Below are 15452 nucleotides of genomic sequence, written 5' to 3'. Positions count from 1 at the left end.
GCTCACATTGGGCTGCGCTAGGGAAACAGAAGCCCTAGGAGCCAATGAGCTGCAGGAGGCTGGGCGCTGGGCGGGGCCTACCGGGGCGGGCCGGGCCGGGCCGGCGGGGCGCTGGGCGGCGGGGCGGCGGGGGGCGCGCGATGTGTCTCCTGTTGGGCGCCGCGGGCGTGGGCAAGTCGCTGCTGGTGAAGCGCCTGCACAATATCCTTCGGCGCCGCGAGGCCGGGACGGGGCTTTGCGGGCGCTGCGGAGCTCGGGGAGGGCGTCCGGGAGCGACAGCTGACGGGGCATGGGCGGGGGTCCTGCGGTCCGCGCGCCCCCGCACGCTTGGCTCCTTGACCCGGCGCACAGCTGAGCTCCCTGGACGGGAAAGGTGACCTGGGAGACCCGCCCCCGACGCGGCCGACGGTAGGCGACCGCGGGGCACGGGTGCGGCCCCTGCAGCGCGGTGGGCGGGTGGGCCGATGGGCGGGCCGGCTGCGCCCTGACCAGCCCGGCGCCCTGCTCCCTCGCAGGTGGGCACCAACCTCACGGACGTTGGCGCGCAGCGGCGGCTCACTATCAGGGAGCTGGGCGGCTGCATGGCCCCCATCTGGCCCAGTTACTACGGAGACTGCCACGCTCTCCTGGTAGGTCCCAGCCCGGCCCCCTCGCGCTGACTCCTCCGCCCCACCGTGCGCCCCTCCCAGGTTCCTCGGAATTCCTTGTGGGGAGGCTTGGGTTCCGGGCGATCTTCTCCGAGTGGCAACACGGTGCTTGCACGTTGTTTCTGCAAATCAGCCTGTCCCTAAGTCCTCTGTTTTCTTTCCGGCCCGGGGTGGAACCTAGGGCCTCCTCCGGGGCAGAGGTGGCTGGCTGACGGCTCCCCTTCCTTTCAGTTCATGGTGGACGCCTCCAACCCTACGCAGCTCTCCGCCTCCTGCTCACAGCTCCTGGGACTCCTGTCGGCAGAGCAGCTGTCCTCAGCCTCCGTCCTGATTCTTTTCAACAAAATGTGCGGGCCTGTGGGCTGTCGGGGCGTGGGGCGTGGGGTTCCTTCCAGGCGCCCCGTTCCCACGTCCTCTCTCTCACTCCAGAGACCTGCCCTGTTACATGACCACCGAGGAGATGAAGTCCCTCTTCAGGCTCTCGGACATCCTTGCCTGTGCCCCCCAGGACATCAGTGTGGTTGAGGTCAGCGCCCGCCAGGGCACCGGCTTGTCAGCGGTGCTGCACTGGCTTCAGGACCATCACGGGCACTGCACTTGATCGCTGGCACATGCTGGCTTCCTGCGGTGGACCACGGAGGGATCAGCACCAAGGGTCTCTGTCCAGATGATGTGTGGGCCATGCGGGTGACATTGAGATGCCCAGTGACAGCTGCAGAACTGGACACAGGACAAACAGCCTCTGTCACCGATGTGGGTGGCAGCACAGTCAGCCTCTACGCCCAGGGCTGGGTCCTGCTGAGGGCTGATGCTGGGATTTGTTCCCCTCTCTGGTCAGTCTGGAGGCTACTCCAAGCTGGGTGCTGGGGATCATGCAGTGCGTGCCCGCCCTGTGTGTTGGCTACTGCCCATGAGTTCGTGGCATGCCAGTAGTGGCAGTGTGAACCTCCTGGACCACAGGAAGAACACTTCTGGGGTCAGACACAGGAGAGACGATGTTGCTCAACGCAGGAGAAAAGTGCCTGGGTCAGACGCAGGAGACACGTTTGCACACTTGCTCCATGCAGCTTTGCATCGAGCTTTCTGTAGGACTGCCTGGCCCCTTCACCTGTGACGTCCAGGTAGATGGTATCAGATGGGGCTGGCCCATGAATCGTTCCTGCTTCCCGTCCCCCTGCTTTCAGCTCAGAAACGTTAGGTACTTATTTTTACGAATGAACTACCCACAGGGCCTCTCTAACCCCCAAGATGCTCCCCAGGGACTTGTGGGTCCCAGGAGCGCTGGACCACAGGCCTGATCATTGTGTCCTTCAGTGGCCCTGTTTGCAGGGCACTCCTGCTGTCAGAGTGACACGGATGGGGAGTGACTTCAATTTCGGGGCACAAGCTGATGCGTGATTATAAATGCCCTGTCCTTTTGCCTTATCAACCAAACTCTGACCGTCTTCTGTTTGGGGCTTACAGCTGGAAGTGGTCTGGGGACTCTTCCGTGCCGCTTCTGCGGAGTGCAGAGTCCAGGGCCACCCCGCAGCTTGGTGCTGACATGGATTTGCTGGTTTGCAGGTGAAGTAGAGTGGGGAAATGCTGGGTCCAGCAGGAAGAGCAGCATCTGACTAGTTCAGGGTCGCGGACAGAGGGGGGGCCCGGCCCCAACACTGGGCGGCAGAGGCAAGTTCCAGACTGGAGCAGAACTACTCCCAGGGTCACAGGCCTCGGGGACGGGTGGAGCACTGCCCGGGCGCTGTGGTGAGGCCGCTTGGCAGGCCTGCCAGTGGCCCTGGACGTGTGCACCTCGAGACAGCAGGCCAGGGCGCTGCGGTGCTGCTCTGCAGCGGTCCATAAACCGGCCGCTGCTCCCAGGGAAACCCTGCAAGTGCTTCGTCAGCAGGGATTTGGCCTGCATAGATCCTAAGGGACCTTGGCGACGCTGGTGCCACGGGGACGGCCCTCGGGATGCTGATTGGCGGTCGGGATGCCCGTCATCGGACGCCGACCAATGGGCGCTCAGTGTGAGCGCGCCGGAAGGCGGGCGAGCGGGAGCGTCCCTCCGCTCTGCTCTGGACCGCGGCGCCCGGATTTTGTTCCTGGCCACTCAGGAGCCTCAGCTAAGATCCCCGGTGCCAGTGCGGGTTTGGACCCCAGGGCAGGGCTTGGGCAGCTGGCAGTCACTGCTGCCTTCTGACCCCCACGTCCCGGGCCGCGAACCCAAGAGCAGAGGCCAGATGGGACATGTGCGTCGTCGTCCACCCAGTCCTCCAGAACTGTCACTGGTTTTCCCCGGAGCCCCAGTGCACTGGTGAATGCAGTGTTGGCTGGGAAAAGGGCACCTGAGTCCAAACTTTAGACGGAGTCCTGTCTTGCCAGGTGTCGCCCAGATGCAGCCTGCAGGGGCTTCCTGCTGACCATCACCCAGCACGGCACAAGTCACAACCCGAGTTCATCTTGGTGGGATAGCCAGGACCAATAAGAGGAGCTCGGCACTCTTATTTCTAAATAGGCCATAGGGCTCGAAAGCTGGGTAATTCCAAACTGTAAGTTACAATCTTGCAAGATTAGCTACATTTTTTACTTATGTTTAAAGTAAGGTTTACAGCCTTAGGTCAAGGAGGAAGATGAGAGACAGCCTCATCACAGGAGAGCGAGGTTGTTTCTTCACATAGCTCAGAGCAGGGCATGCTGCAATGCTTGCAGTTAACACTCACAGGCTCAACAGTGCGATGTTCCCTTAAACTGTATTATAGTGGGCCCAGAGCAACAGTACAACAGGGAGGGCATTTGCCTTGCACATAGCTGACCCAGGTTTGACCCCCAGTATCGTATGTGTCCCCTAAAACAGACCAGGAATTATTCTGAGTGCAGAGCTAGGAGCAACCCTTGAGCATCACCTGGTATGACCCCCCTACCCCCCACAACCAAATCCAGTATTCTTGCAGGTTCTAATGATTAAATTGGTAAGTGACCCCTGGGAGGTCGGGCTGAGGCTGGCTTCAAGGAGAAGCAAGACCCCACAACAGCTCTGGGATCTGGGGCCACACCAGAGTATTCACTTTACAAGGTGAGTTCTGACCTCTGGGCACCCTCCACCCTGTTTCCTACTCTCAGAAAGGAGACAGACATGAACCTTAACTTTCATTGGCAAGTATGAGGGAAGGAGAGTGGAAGGAATGCACAGGAGGGCCCGAGATTGTACAAGGGGTGAGGCACTTGTCTTGCACATTGCTGACCCAGGGTCTACTCCAGCACCCTGTACGGTCCCCCGGGCCTGCCAGGGGCAATCGCTGGAAGCCCTGAGAATCATGGCTGTGATCCAAAACCAAAATAAAATGCCAGTAAACCAGAGGCTGTTGACCAAGCTGGGGAGGGGGGACGAAGGCCCCAGGCCCGCACTTCACAGGCATCTGCCTTGACAAGCAGGGAAGAGATTGGCAGGCAGAGAAAACAGCAAAGAGAAGAGGCGGCCAGAGGCTACCGATCACAGCCACGCCCCTGCTGCCACCAGGCAGGGAGCTTCCCCTGGGCCGAGGTCAGCACCAAGCTGTGGGGAGACACTTGAAGAGTTGGGAACCTCCACACCGCCCCTCAGTCCAGACTTTGGGTAACTTGACTGCCAGTGTCAGTACCTGAGTGACACACCTGTACCCTGGGGACCCGTCCCAGGGAGTGACCCTGCACCAGGGTGCTCTGACAGGAGCAGCAGGCTCTGTGGCTGAGCTGACCCCCCAGCTCACCTGACCTGTCACCCTCTCAGGCCCACAGCCAACAGTGGAGCTGGCAACACAGCCACCAAGGAGCATGGGGCAGGGGAGGGGGGCACCGTGTGCCCCGAAGGTGGGGCAGTGCTCTCCACTCTCCCTCCTCCTGCACCCCATGCTGAGCACTCCTCCTGGCTATCCTGAGGCTGAGAGCACCCGAGAATGGACCCCGAAGCCCTGCTGGCGTGGGCAGGCCCCGCAGCTTTCACATATGAGCCAAAGCCAGAGGCCAGAGGGGTGCCCAGACTGAGCAGGCGCCCATGGCACCGGGCATGGAAGCAGGTTTGTGCCAACGCCGTGCAGTCTCTGCCTAGGTCGGGCAGAGCAAGGCCATGCCAGCTGTGGGCAGCAGGTGTCCTGGTGCTGGGCTCACCGGAGCGGCTCAGCCGCCTGCCGCTGCCGCTTCAACGCCCTGTACGCCAGCACGGCGCGCTCTCTCTCCGCCCCCAATATCCGCTGACGGGCTGGCGAGGTGTCCGGGGACCGTGTCTCGCCGGCACCAGCGGGGCTCAAGCACCTCCTCAGCAACAGCGGCTTCCTGCCGGGCTGCAGAGAGACAGGCTGAGGCCAAGGCACCGAGACCTGAGCTACCGATGACCACCCACGAGGCCAGCGCGAACTCAGACTTCTCTCGTGCGCACGCACACAGACAGACACAGACACACACCCCACTCCCTGCCCGCGCCCCCTTACCTGGCTCACACTGGTGCTGGCCCGGGGCCTGGCAGTCAGCTCTGGGGGTTGCTGGACAATGTCCCCAAACTTCACCGTGTCTGGAGGGGCAGAGCAAGTCACTCCCGCCACCCTTGCACGCAGGGCGTTGGGACCGGGCAGGCACGGGCACAGGACACGCTACCTTGAAGCAGCTCCCGCTCCAGCCTCTCCGCCACCTTCTCCACCCGCTGCTGTCGGATTCTGTCCAGGCGCCGCTTCTGGAACCTGCGGAGAAATCCGGCTGCCTAGAGGCCCTGAATCCCAACTCGCTGGATTCCAGGGGGACCAAAGGCCCTCCTGAGCCACCCCAAGGGGCTGTGTCCACACCCCTACGCTGCTGCCACCCCCACACCAGCACTCAGGGACTGCCCCAGACGAAGGGGATCCTGGCAGCTCGGGGATGGAGTCCGGAGGTGCTGCCCCCACCAGCAAGTCTTCCAGAGGGAGCCCATGTTTCGACCTGTGAGTGTATTATCCACAGGGGCCGGGGAGTGAGGGCACAGCAAGAGCGCTTGCCTTACACGCAGCTGACCCGGGCTGGACCCACCCCGGTACCTTCTACACTCTGTACACAGTCAGGGTTTGTCTCTGAACAGAGCCAGGAATAACCCCTGGTCACCAACAGATATGGTCCCAAGGCCATAAACCGAATTTTTAAATATCTACTTATCGGGAGGCCTGGGGTCACACCTGGGGGTGCTTGGAGGACCAGGACTCAATGTGGTGCCAGGGCTCAACTGGGGGTGGCAGTGTGTGAAACAAGCACCTCACCCGTGCTGCCTCTCTGGTCCCGTTCTTACTTCCTCAGTGTTAAGGCTATGCCAGGGGTCCTCAGGCCTTACCCCCAGCCGTATTCAGGGACCACTCCTGACAGGGCTCAGGGGACCCTACGTGGTGCCAGGAATCAGTGCCCGCAGGACCACTGCCCTACCTGTACGATCTCCCGCCCTTTCGTTTCTATTTGGGTTTTGAAACCAGACCCAGCAGAGTTTGGGGAACCCGGCAGTTCTCGGGCCTCGCAGAGATCACTGTGCCCGGTGCCCCTCGGGTCGCCGCAGAGCACGTGAGAGGGCTGGCGACGAGGTTCACCAGCTACAGCTTCTGGAACGTGAATTCCAGGCTGGCACAGCAGCCCCCCTGGCCAACCAGGTGAGAATTCAGACACAGGGACCATTCCTCCTTCGACTTTCTGGGGATGTGGGTGAAGAGGGGGCCCCACCCAGGGCCAACTACCACCTACAGGAAGGGCCAGGTTCTCGCCTGAGCCCAGGGACGAGCCGGTCTTCCCATGTTCTTGGGAGGAGACAGGTGACCCAGATGCAGCACTGGAACAGATGCTGGCTAGGGAAGCCGGGGAGCGAGGGCCAGGACACCGCTCATCCTCTGTACTCGGGGTCTGCAGAGCCTGGGGGTCAGAAGCCCCTTGCACCTGAAAGGTGGAGCGAGACCGCCGCCCACCGCCACTCACGCTTTCTTCCCCTCTGACTTCTTGGGCGCGGCGGGCGCCTCTGGCTGGCAGCGGGCCTGGTTCCGGCTGAGGAACAGCACGTGCTGGGCCTCCTGCTCCATGCGCTGCACGAACGCCCTGTCCGACTCCCCCTTCCGCCGCTTGAACTTGGGCACGGGAATGTCCGGCTCCGTCCCCTTTGCCTCCTCCTCCAGCGTCCTCCTCAAGGCGGCCTGGGCTGCGGGCGGGAGCCCCGAGACGGGTGAGGGCGCGGGTCCGGGCGCGGGCAGAGGCGGCGGGGCGTCGCTCACCCCTCCCGGGTGCGAGTCGCCGCTCTGGGGCCACACGCAGCCCCCAGGCGACGGTGTCCACAGGACCGAGGCCAGCGGCGGGGGCTGAGCCCTCCGCTCACCCAGACACGGCCACCGGGCAGCAAAGCGGCGTCAGGGGGTGGAGGGGCCGAGGGGCTCCCACAGCTGCCCCGGCGGGCGCCCAGGACCCCCACCGCGGACAGAAGGAGGGGGCCGGTCCTCCTCCACGGGCGCTGGAGGGGCTCGCCCGCGCCGCCCCCGCCCGACCCCCGGTCACGGGGCCCCGGCCCCTCAGCCACGCCGGCGCGGGATTTCGGGGCCTCACCCGCCCGCCGCCTCCTGCCGCTCAGCCGCGCCTTCACCTCCTGGCGGCCCCGCATGATCTCGCGCAGCCGGAACGGGAGCCCCTGCTCGTCCCCGGAGACCCCGGGACCCGCGCGCGCCGCAGCGCCGCGCCGCCCGCCCGCCATGCCGCGCTCCCGGAAGCACCTCCGGCCCGGCTCCCGCCCCGCCACTTCCGCTTCCGGCCGACTCGGCTCGCGCGTGCGCGCTGGGCCGGCTGCGGCGATGCTGCTTCGGAGCGTGGCCGGGGCCGGCCGGGTGGTGACCGTCGCCGCCCGCGGCCCGGCAAGTACCGGCGGGGACGGGGCGCGGTCGGGGCCCAGCTCGCGAGGCCCTGCGCGCGAGGAGGGCCGGGGGTGGTCAGCCGCGCCGGGCGAGTCTGGGGGCGCAGCGAGGGCGGCCCCTCCCCGGACACTCATGGGCTCGTGTGACCCCCAGGGCCCGGCCCACCTCGCCCTCCCCGGCCTTCCTCGGCGGCGCCGCGCCCGGATCCCGGCCCACCCGGGCCGCAGAGAGTTCGGAACAGACCGCGGGGAGGAGGGCGCCGGGGCGCCCGGCCCCCGCGGGGACCCCCCTCCCGACCTCCAGCCCCCGACCACCTGCTGCATGAGCGGCTGCCCCAACTGCGTGTGGGTGGACTACGCCGAGACGCTGCTGCGCCACTACCAGGACGGGGGCGAGCGCGCCCTGGCCGCGCTGGACAGCCATGTGACCGACGAGAACCTCAAGGCCTTCATCCGCATGGAGATCCAGCTCCGGGCCAGGGCCGGCCGCTGAGCCGGCCCGCAGTGGGCGCGCTGCTGTACCCGGAATAAACCCGCTCCCCGGAGCACGGCGCCGCGTCCGCCTGGTCTGTGCCCAGCGGCCCCCCTTCCCAGGCCTTGACCCCAGCTCTGCCCAGAGGTCAGCCCCGCCCTCCCTGCTGCTGGCCGGGTGCACATGCTGGGACGGTGGCCTCCAGTCCCAGGCTGGCCAGCTCCGGGCCCGAGCCGTTGGCCCTAGAACCAGCATCCTGTCACCCGCTGTGTTCCCAAAGCACTCCGTCCTGGGCCGGAGCCCTAGGACAGCGGGGAGGGCACTTGCCTTGCACATGACTGACCCAGGTGTGATCTCCGGAACCCTCCATGGTCCTCCGAGCCCCTCCAGGAGTGGTTCCCCAGCGCAGACCCAGGAAAAAGTCCTGAGCATCTCCACGTGTAGCCCCAAAAATCAAATCAGAGGGCTCCCATCTCCTCTCCCAAGTTGAAACTCAGGCCCGAGGTGCCATGTGAGTTCCTGCTGCATCTTAGGAAGGGCTGTCATTGGGGGTGGCTTGGCAGGGCAGGGGACTGGCAGGAGCCCCCAGCAGCGCACAGCCTGCAGGGCAGGGGCTTGGCCAGCTGGAGGCCCCGCCTCCACCCACCGGCCAGAAAGCAGCTTCAGCTTTCTGGCCATTTGTGACCTGGCTCTTGGCAAGAAAGCCGCCGGCTAGTATAAGCTGAGTGTGCCCCTCCGGACATCTGGTCACACAGTGCTCAACCCCATTGGACAGGAAGATGCACTCTGGTGACCCAAGCTTATGCCCAGCAAATGGTTTCTAACAGAGGCGGCTCTAGGGCTGAAGGACCTTTGTGCCAGCTGCTGGGTGTAACCCCAAACCAACACAAAACGTGGGCTGGGGAAGATTTGGTGTCTTCAAAACTGCACTGTGGGCCCGAGAGATGGACAAAATAAAGCACTGGCCTTGCTCTTGGCTGACCCTGCGCCACACAGTGTCGTGAGCCGACACTGCCAGGTGTGGCCATACCTTTCCTCAGAAGAAACACAGCTACCTAGTGCAGGAATTTTTTTTTAAGGCTTTGGGAGGCCCACACCTGGCTGTGCTGAGGACTCAGTCCTGGCAGAGCGTGGGGCCTGACCCGGCCCGGCGGCCTGCAGGCCCTACCTGCTTGCTGTACTGTGCGTCCAGCCCTGGTGCAGGGCTTTCTGCGTGGCATCTCGGCCGTGCATGAGAAACTCTGGCTCCCAAATGGCTGTGTGGGCACCGAGGGCCAGCCTCTGGGGTCAGTAGATGCTGGGCTGCAGCTTGGGTGCGTGGGCAGTGCCCTTCTGTGTGGGCTACAGTGCTGTCCACTCGTGTTCTGGCTGTGCAGCCCCATCACCTGGACAGTGTGCACGACCGGGCATGACGTCAGAAGTCATGGGGTGGGGGTGGGGAGCCCGGGGCGGCACCGTGTCCAGTGCTGTCCCAGCATTTACCTACGAGCATCCCAGTTGCCAAGGCCTGTCCCAAAGGGTTCAGCGTCTTAATGTATGCCAATGTAAGCCTGTGCCTGCAGCGTGCATGTAGACGTGTGTGTGGCATATGCCTGCAGCGTGCATCGTAGATGTGGCCATGTGTGCCAGCAGTGTATGTGTACGTGGGTGTATCTGCACCTGTGGTGTGTCACATGTCCGTGTACGTATGTATGTGGGCATGTATACCTGTGTGGCTGCAGGTGTGTGTATGTGGGCGTGCATGTGCCTGTGCCAGCACATGCGCATATGTGGGTGGGCGTGTCTTATTACGCATGTGTGGTCGTGTGGCCTACGGTATGGATAGGTGGGAATGCGTGAGTGTACCTGCAGCATGTATGTGTGTGTAGGCAAATGTCTCTGTGGATACATGTGTGCCTGTGGCATGCTTGGGAAGGCGTGTCTGCAGTGTACGTGTGCATCTGTGTGTGCAGGTGTGTGGGCACGTCTCCCCTCACCCTGGGCCTGACTGCAGATGACTGCACATAAGCCGCTTACCCTGCTCAGGATACGTTTCAGCTGCCCCAGGAGAACCAGCTGGTGCCTAGTGATACCCGCCCAGGTGAACTGGTAAATGTCCACCCCGTGACTTTGACCCGAGGTGGGGGTCCCTTCCCATGGGCCGGCAACTCGCACCCCAAAGCCTATCTGGGGCCCCCTGCCTCTCTGGCCCGGTGCTGACCGAGGGGACCAGGTGGTGTTGGGCCCCTTGGGGTGGGGGTGAGGGTCTTAGGAAGGGGCAGGGTCACACCGCCAGGCCTGCTGTCCGGTACGGAGACCCAGGGGACAGTGTCCCCCGCAGGCCAGCCCCTGTCCCTGCTGTGTGGGCATCACTGCCCCGGAGAGGCTGCGGGCATGTATGGGGTATGTACGGCGGGGGGGAGTTCCAGGAACTGCTCAGCCAAGCAGTGGGGGGATTAGTCTCCCGGGGTGCCCAGGGGCTTAGGAAGCGCTGCCGAGGCCAAGGTCACGGCTGCAGAGCCTGGAGGGGCCTCTCCTGAGCTGTGGGTGCTGCTGCCGTGGGGGTGCGCTGAGGGCAGGGGGAGCACGGGGTTAACAGCCCTGCCTGGTGCCGCAGCTCCAGCACTGCGAACATGGAGCCACCCAAGGCTGAGATCCGGTCGGCCACCCGGGTGGTTGGGGGGCCCGTCACCCCCAGGAAAGGGCCTCCCAAGTTCAAGCAGCGGCAGACCAGGCAGTTCAAGAGCAAGCCTCCCAAGAAAGGAGTCCAGGGGTGAGCACAGCTGGGGGGGGCTGAGGGCGGAGGGGGCTGGCCGGGGTCACATCCCCCACCCCGCTCTCCTGTCATTGTTTCATGGACCCCACACACGGGTACACTCGGACACACACGGGGCACACCCACGTGGGCACAGTCACACTCGGGCACACGGGCACACAAGAACACTCGGGCACACACACGGGCACACTCAGTCACACACAGGCATTCAGTCACACACATGGGTGCACTTGGTCTCACACACACACACACACACACACGGGCACACTGGGTCCTGTGCACTGGGACCCTGGCTGTCTGCTTGCAGGTTCGGGGACGACATCCCTGGAATGGAAGGCCTGGGGACAGGTATGGCTGCTGGGGTCCCTCAGGCTCCCCGTGCGGGGGTCTGGACCCATCTGCCCTTGGGGACCCGGGCGTATTGGGGCTCACCTCTCTCTGGGCTCCTCGTCCACCCCAGCACGACTCCTGGGAGGTGGGGTGCTCCCGGGGGTCTGCGGCACGCGCCGTCTCCCTGAGCTGAGGCCTCTTCCCCAGACATCACGGTCATCTGCCCCTGGGAGGCCTTCAACCACCTGGAGCTGCACGAGCTGGCACAGTACGGGATCATCTAGGCGCCACCCACGCGCCACTGGACCCCCGCTCGGGGTGACAGGAGCGGGGCCAGCCCCTTCCAAAGCCCACTCGCTGTCTCCTTGAAAATAAATTTCTGGGGCTGGAGCGATAGCACAGCGGGTAGGGCGTTTGCCTTGCACGCGGCCAACCCGGGTTCGAATCCCAGCATCCCATATGGTCCCCTGAGCACTGCCAGGGGTGATTCCTGAGTGCAGATCCAGGAGGAACCCCTGAGCATCGCCGGGTGTGACCCAAAAAGCAAAAAATAAAATAAAATAAAATAAAAATAAATTGCTGTGAGGCTGGAGCAATAGCACAGCGGGGAGGGCGTTTGCCTTGCATGCGGCTGACCCGGGTTCGATTCCTGGCATCCTATATGGTCCCCGAGCACCGCCAGGAGTAATTCCTGAGTGTAGACCCAGGAGTAACCAAAAAGAAAAATAATCACTGGTACCGCTTGTGGTGTGGGTGCGGGGACACCTCAGCAGCCTGTCCCCGCGGGAACAGGGAAGTGGCCCCGGCACACGCAGACACAGGGGCCAGACCCGGCTGCTGCAGGGTGCTGAGAAGGCGCGTGCCCGCCGAGGGCCTGCCATTCCTTGGCTCGGCCCAGCTGGGCGAGGGGCAGAGACAGACGGGAGGTGTCCAGGGCCAGTTCCTGGCGGGAGGCTGCCCAGCCTGGCACGGGCAGCAGTGCGGGCCCGTGGGGGGAGCGACAGCACCCGGGCCGTCTGGAGGGGTGGGCTGGCCGGGCCCCACCTGCCCTGAGCAGCAGGGCTGCCAGCAAGCCCTCCCCACCCCACCCCACCCCCGCGTTCCCAGGGACAGAGGCTGCCCCTCCCGGGGCCTGGGGCTGCAGGGGCAGGTCGCAGGCTGCGCCCCAGAGCGCTCAGGAGTTCCCACAAGGCGCAAAGCCAGCCTGGAGCGGTGCCCAGGTCACACCTGCCCGTTTCCCAGCCACCTTGGCACACGCGCGCTCGCACACATGCACGCACTCGGACGAGAATGCGCCCGAGTGCCATCCCCTGGGTGCTGTCGTGGCTGCCGTGCTGCGCTGTGGGTGCTGTTGGGGATGCCGTCCCATGGCTGCCGTCACGTGGGTGCTACTCGTGGGTGCTGCCCTGGCCCTCGCCTGCCCCCTGGTGTCAGGACTCACACCCGTGCGGCAGGCAGGGCAGGCCCCAAGCACCTGGCCGATGAGGCAGTGCAGAGCAGGGTCCTCCTGGGAGTGGGCGGTGCCCAGGGGCCAGACACGCTCCAGGCTGGCCCATAGGGGCCCCCAAGGCAGCAGGCAGCCGCCTTCATGCGGGACCCCTGGGCCGCCCAGCAGGAGGCCCCATACCTGCTCCTCAGGGAGCCGGGCAGCCAGAGCCAGCAGGTCCAGCGGAGACGTGTGTGAGGAAGGTGGGCCGGAAGGTCACACTGCGGACAGCCCCTCCACACGCCTCCCCGGGGCCACTGGCCTCCACTGGCCTGGGGTGCTCGGGCACGGTGTCCTGCGAGGCGATGAAGGGGTGGACACAGCCAGTGCGGAAGGGAAGCCTTCACTCCTTCATACGGGGCTGAGAGTGCTGCAGGCGGGGGGACACCAGCACCCCACGGCGGAACCTGCCCCCACCCCACGCAGTGCACGGCATCCGTCCGTCTGTGCTGGAGGGGGGCTGCCCACCACCAAGGGCGGCGCCTGGGCAAGCCCGGCGCTGGCCAGGCCAGACACTCCCTTTGTTGGTTGTTGGCTTGGGGGCACCCAGAGGTGCTCGGGGTCACTCCTGTGGACTCAGTGGGTCCTGTGGGATCCCGGGCCTGGGTTGGCCACGTGAAGGCAGGCACCCTGTCACCCATGGCCCCATACCCACACGCCACACACCCCCAATGCACACACACCGCACACCTCCAACCCACACACCTCCACGCCCACAACCCCCCATACCCACACACCACACAAACCCACACACACCTCCAACCCACACACCCCCACACCCACAACCCCCCATAACCACACACCACACAAACCCACACACACACACCTCCAACCCACACAGCCCCCATACCCACACACCACACAAACTCACACGCCACACACCCCCACGCACACACCTCCAACCCACACACACCCACACCCACAAACCCCCATACCCACACGCCACACACCCCCACGCACACACACCTCCAACCCACACACCCCCACATACCTCCACACTCACAACCCCCACACCTCATACCCATATAAACCCACCCCGCACCCCCACCCCCACACCTGCACACACCTCCACACTCACCCCCAACACACACCTCCACACCCCACACAACCACACACACCTCCACACCCCACACAACCACACACACCTCTACACCAGCACACACCTCCACCCCCACCCCACCCCCACACACACATACAAACCCACCCCACACACCCACCCACACACACACCTCCATACCCACACACCCCCAACAGACCTCCACACCACACACAGCCACATACCGATACCCCACACCTGCACATGTTTATACCCCCACACCTGCACACCCACGTATCTGTACAGTCACACCCAGAGACACCGTACCTACACTGCCCATAGCTGCCTGCCCCCGTTCCCGTGGTGGCCCAGCCTAGCCCCAGTGTCACTCCACAGAGACCCCCTGGGGGTTGGGCCAGAGCTCTCAGCTCCCCGCACGGGGGTCTCGCAGTGGCCCCAGCCGTGGAGTGGGACCCAGTACAGGCCTGCAGTGTGGCCTCCCGTGAGCCTGGGAGCCCGCCCCATACCGGGGCATGCGGGGGCTTCGCTTCAGCACAGGACTCACTTGCGGTCAGCACGCTGCCCATGGCCCTGCTGCCCACCGGCTGGGGGGAGTGTGCCAGAAGCACTGGGACCAGGTGGCCGCCCCTGTGGTGGTCAGCAGTGTAGGGGGGAGTCCAAGGGGTGGGAGGAACTTGGGCACACACTTCCAGGCTTCTCCTGTCAGTGGGGGAGTACTTAAATCCGTCCCCTAGGCCACCATGGTAGCACTGTGGCCAAGGCATTTACCTGGCACCAGACCAAGCGGGCTCACGCCCTGGTGCCAGAGCCATAGCACGGTGGGGCGGGCGCTTGCCCTGCACGTGGCTGACCTGGGTTTGATCCCCTGCGTTCCATATAGCCCCCAGTCGGCCAGATGGGATCCCTGGGTGCTGAGCTCAGAGAAAGCCCTGAGCACTGCCAGGTGTGGCCCCCAGACCAAAAAAAAATTAATAATAAAATTAAACAATAAAATCCAGTGGCCGGGGCTGGAGCAATAGCACAGCGGGTAGGGTGTTTGCCTTGGACGCGGCCGATCCGGGTTTGATTCCCAGCATCCCATATGGTCCCCTGAGCACCACCAGGGGTAATTCTTGAGTGCAGAGCTAGGAGTGACCTTTGTGCATCGCCGAGTGTGACCCAAAAATAAAAAATTAATAAATAAAATAAAATCCAGTGGCCATCCTCTCTCCCTCCACGGTCATTCACACTCTGTCTGCTTGGGATTGACTGGCCTGCGGGGTGAGGAGGTGGGGATGCTCGCTGGTGCTTCCCTTCCCTTCTTCCCTTTGGCTTTGGCCACACCCAGCTGTGCTCTGGGGTGCTCTGGGATCAAACTTAGAGTCCAGTAGTGTTCAGGGACCTCGTGGTGCTGGGGGCAGGACCTGGGCCTCCTACATACAAAACCTGTGGTCCAGCCCTCTGACCCTCTCCCAGGCCCAAGACTCACCCTTGCACATTTGTTTATCTTGGGACACTCTGGGCTCTGCTGGTGGTGAGAGGTCACCTCCGCCGGGATTGGCGTCCCCTTGCTGAGCCTGCCTTCAGCCCACTGAGCTTACTTCCACCCCTGAAACCAGGAGCACCATCAGGCAAGGACAACTGTCCTGGTCCGGACGCCTCCAATCAGGCTGGACGACCGCCTTGCCTGGCCTTGTGTAGCTCTGCAGACAACGGGGTCGGTCCCAGAACCAGACCCACCGTGGGGTGCTCAGGGGCTGTCCCTGGCTCTGCTCAGGAGTGGCCCCGGGGGTCCCACTATGTGATGGAGAGGTAGACCTAGGAATGGCTTTGGCCAAGGCAGGTGACCTCTGCCCTAGTCTGCAGCCCCACGGCG

At 64.0% G+C, this 15452-nt stretch overlaps 4 protein-coding genes across 9 annotated transcripts; 3 read left to right on the top strand and 1 right to left on the bottom strand.

Moving 5' to 3' along the window:
• The first annotated feature begins 72 nt into the window (after positions 1 to 72).
• ARL16 (ADP ribosylation factor like GTPase 16) lies at positions 73 to 3051 on the top strand. The gene is made up of 5 exons (XM_055130014.1): positions 73 to 202; positions 351 to 408; positions 516 to 629; positions 879 to 994; positions 1077 to 3051. Exons 1-5 carry the CDS (start codon positions 141 to 143, stop codon positions 1246 to 1248), a joined length of 522 nt encoding a protein of 173 aa, XP_054985989.1. The 5' UTR covers positions 73 to 140; the 3' UTR covers positions 1249 to 3051.
• A 140-nt stretch (positions 3052 to 3191) lies between these two features.
• On the bottom strand, positions 3192 to 7632 carry CCDC137 (coiled-coil domain containing 137). Its single transcript, XM_004621100.2, has 5 exons — positions 7197 to 7632; positions 6582 to 6798; positions 5256 to 5338; positions 5093 to 5172; positions 3192 to 4945 (listed from the first exon to the last, which is right to left on the bottom strand). Exons 1-5 carry the CDS (start codon positions 7630 to 7632, stop codon positions 4769 to 4771), a joined length of 993 nt encoding a protein of 330 aa, XP_004621157.2. The 3' UTR covers positions 3192 to 4768.
• Positions 7631 to 7990, top strand: OXLD1 (oxidoreductase like domain containing 1). The gene has a single exon (XM_055132300.1). It carries the CDS (start codon positions 7631 to 7633, stop codon positions 7988 to 7990), a length of 360 nt encoding a protein of 119 aa, XP_054988275.1.
• Positions 7991 to 8001: 11 nt separating this feature from the next.
• On the top strand, positions 8002 to 11518 carry PDE6G (phosphodiesterase 6G). 6 transcript variants are annotated; one of them, XM_055130018.1, is made up of 5 exons: positions 8002 to 8480; positions 9922 to 10057; positions 10566 to 10721; positions 11032 to 11072; positions 11262 to 11518. In XM_055130018.1, the coding sequence occupies exons 2-5, from the start codon at positions 9963 to 9965 to the stop codon at positions 11336 to 11338; spliced, it is 369 nt and encodes a 122-aa protein (XP_054985993.1). In that variant the 5' UTR covers positions 8002 to 8480; positions 9922 to 9962; the 3' UTR covers positions 11339 to 11518. The 6 variants fall into 6 exon arrangements, with proteins under 6 accessions (XP_054985993.1, XP_054985992.1, XP_054985996.1 ...); XM_055130017.1 differs by having other exon boundaries at positions 8002 to 9255; XM_055130019.1 differs by having other exon boundaries at positions 8023 to 8116.
• Positions 11519 to 15452: the final 3934 nt, after the last annotated feature.

Source organism: Sorex araneus, chromosome 3, assembly GCF_027595985.1.
Source record: "Sorex araneus isolate mSorAra2 chromosome 3, mSorAra2.pri, whole genome shotgun sequence".
Taxonomy (NCBI): Eukaryota; Metazoa; Chordata; class Mammalia; order Eulipotyphla; family Soricidae; genus Sorex; species Sorex araneus.
Note: the sequence above shows the minus strand (reverse complement) of the source record. Positions and strands in the feature narration are given on the sequence as shown.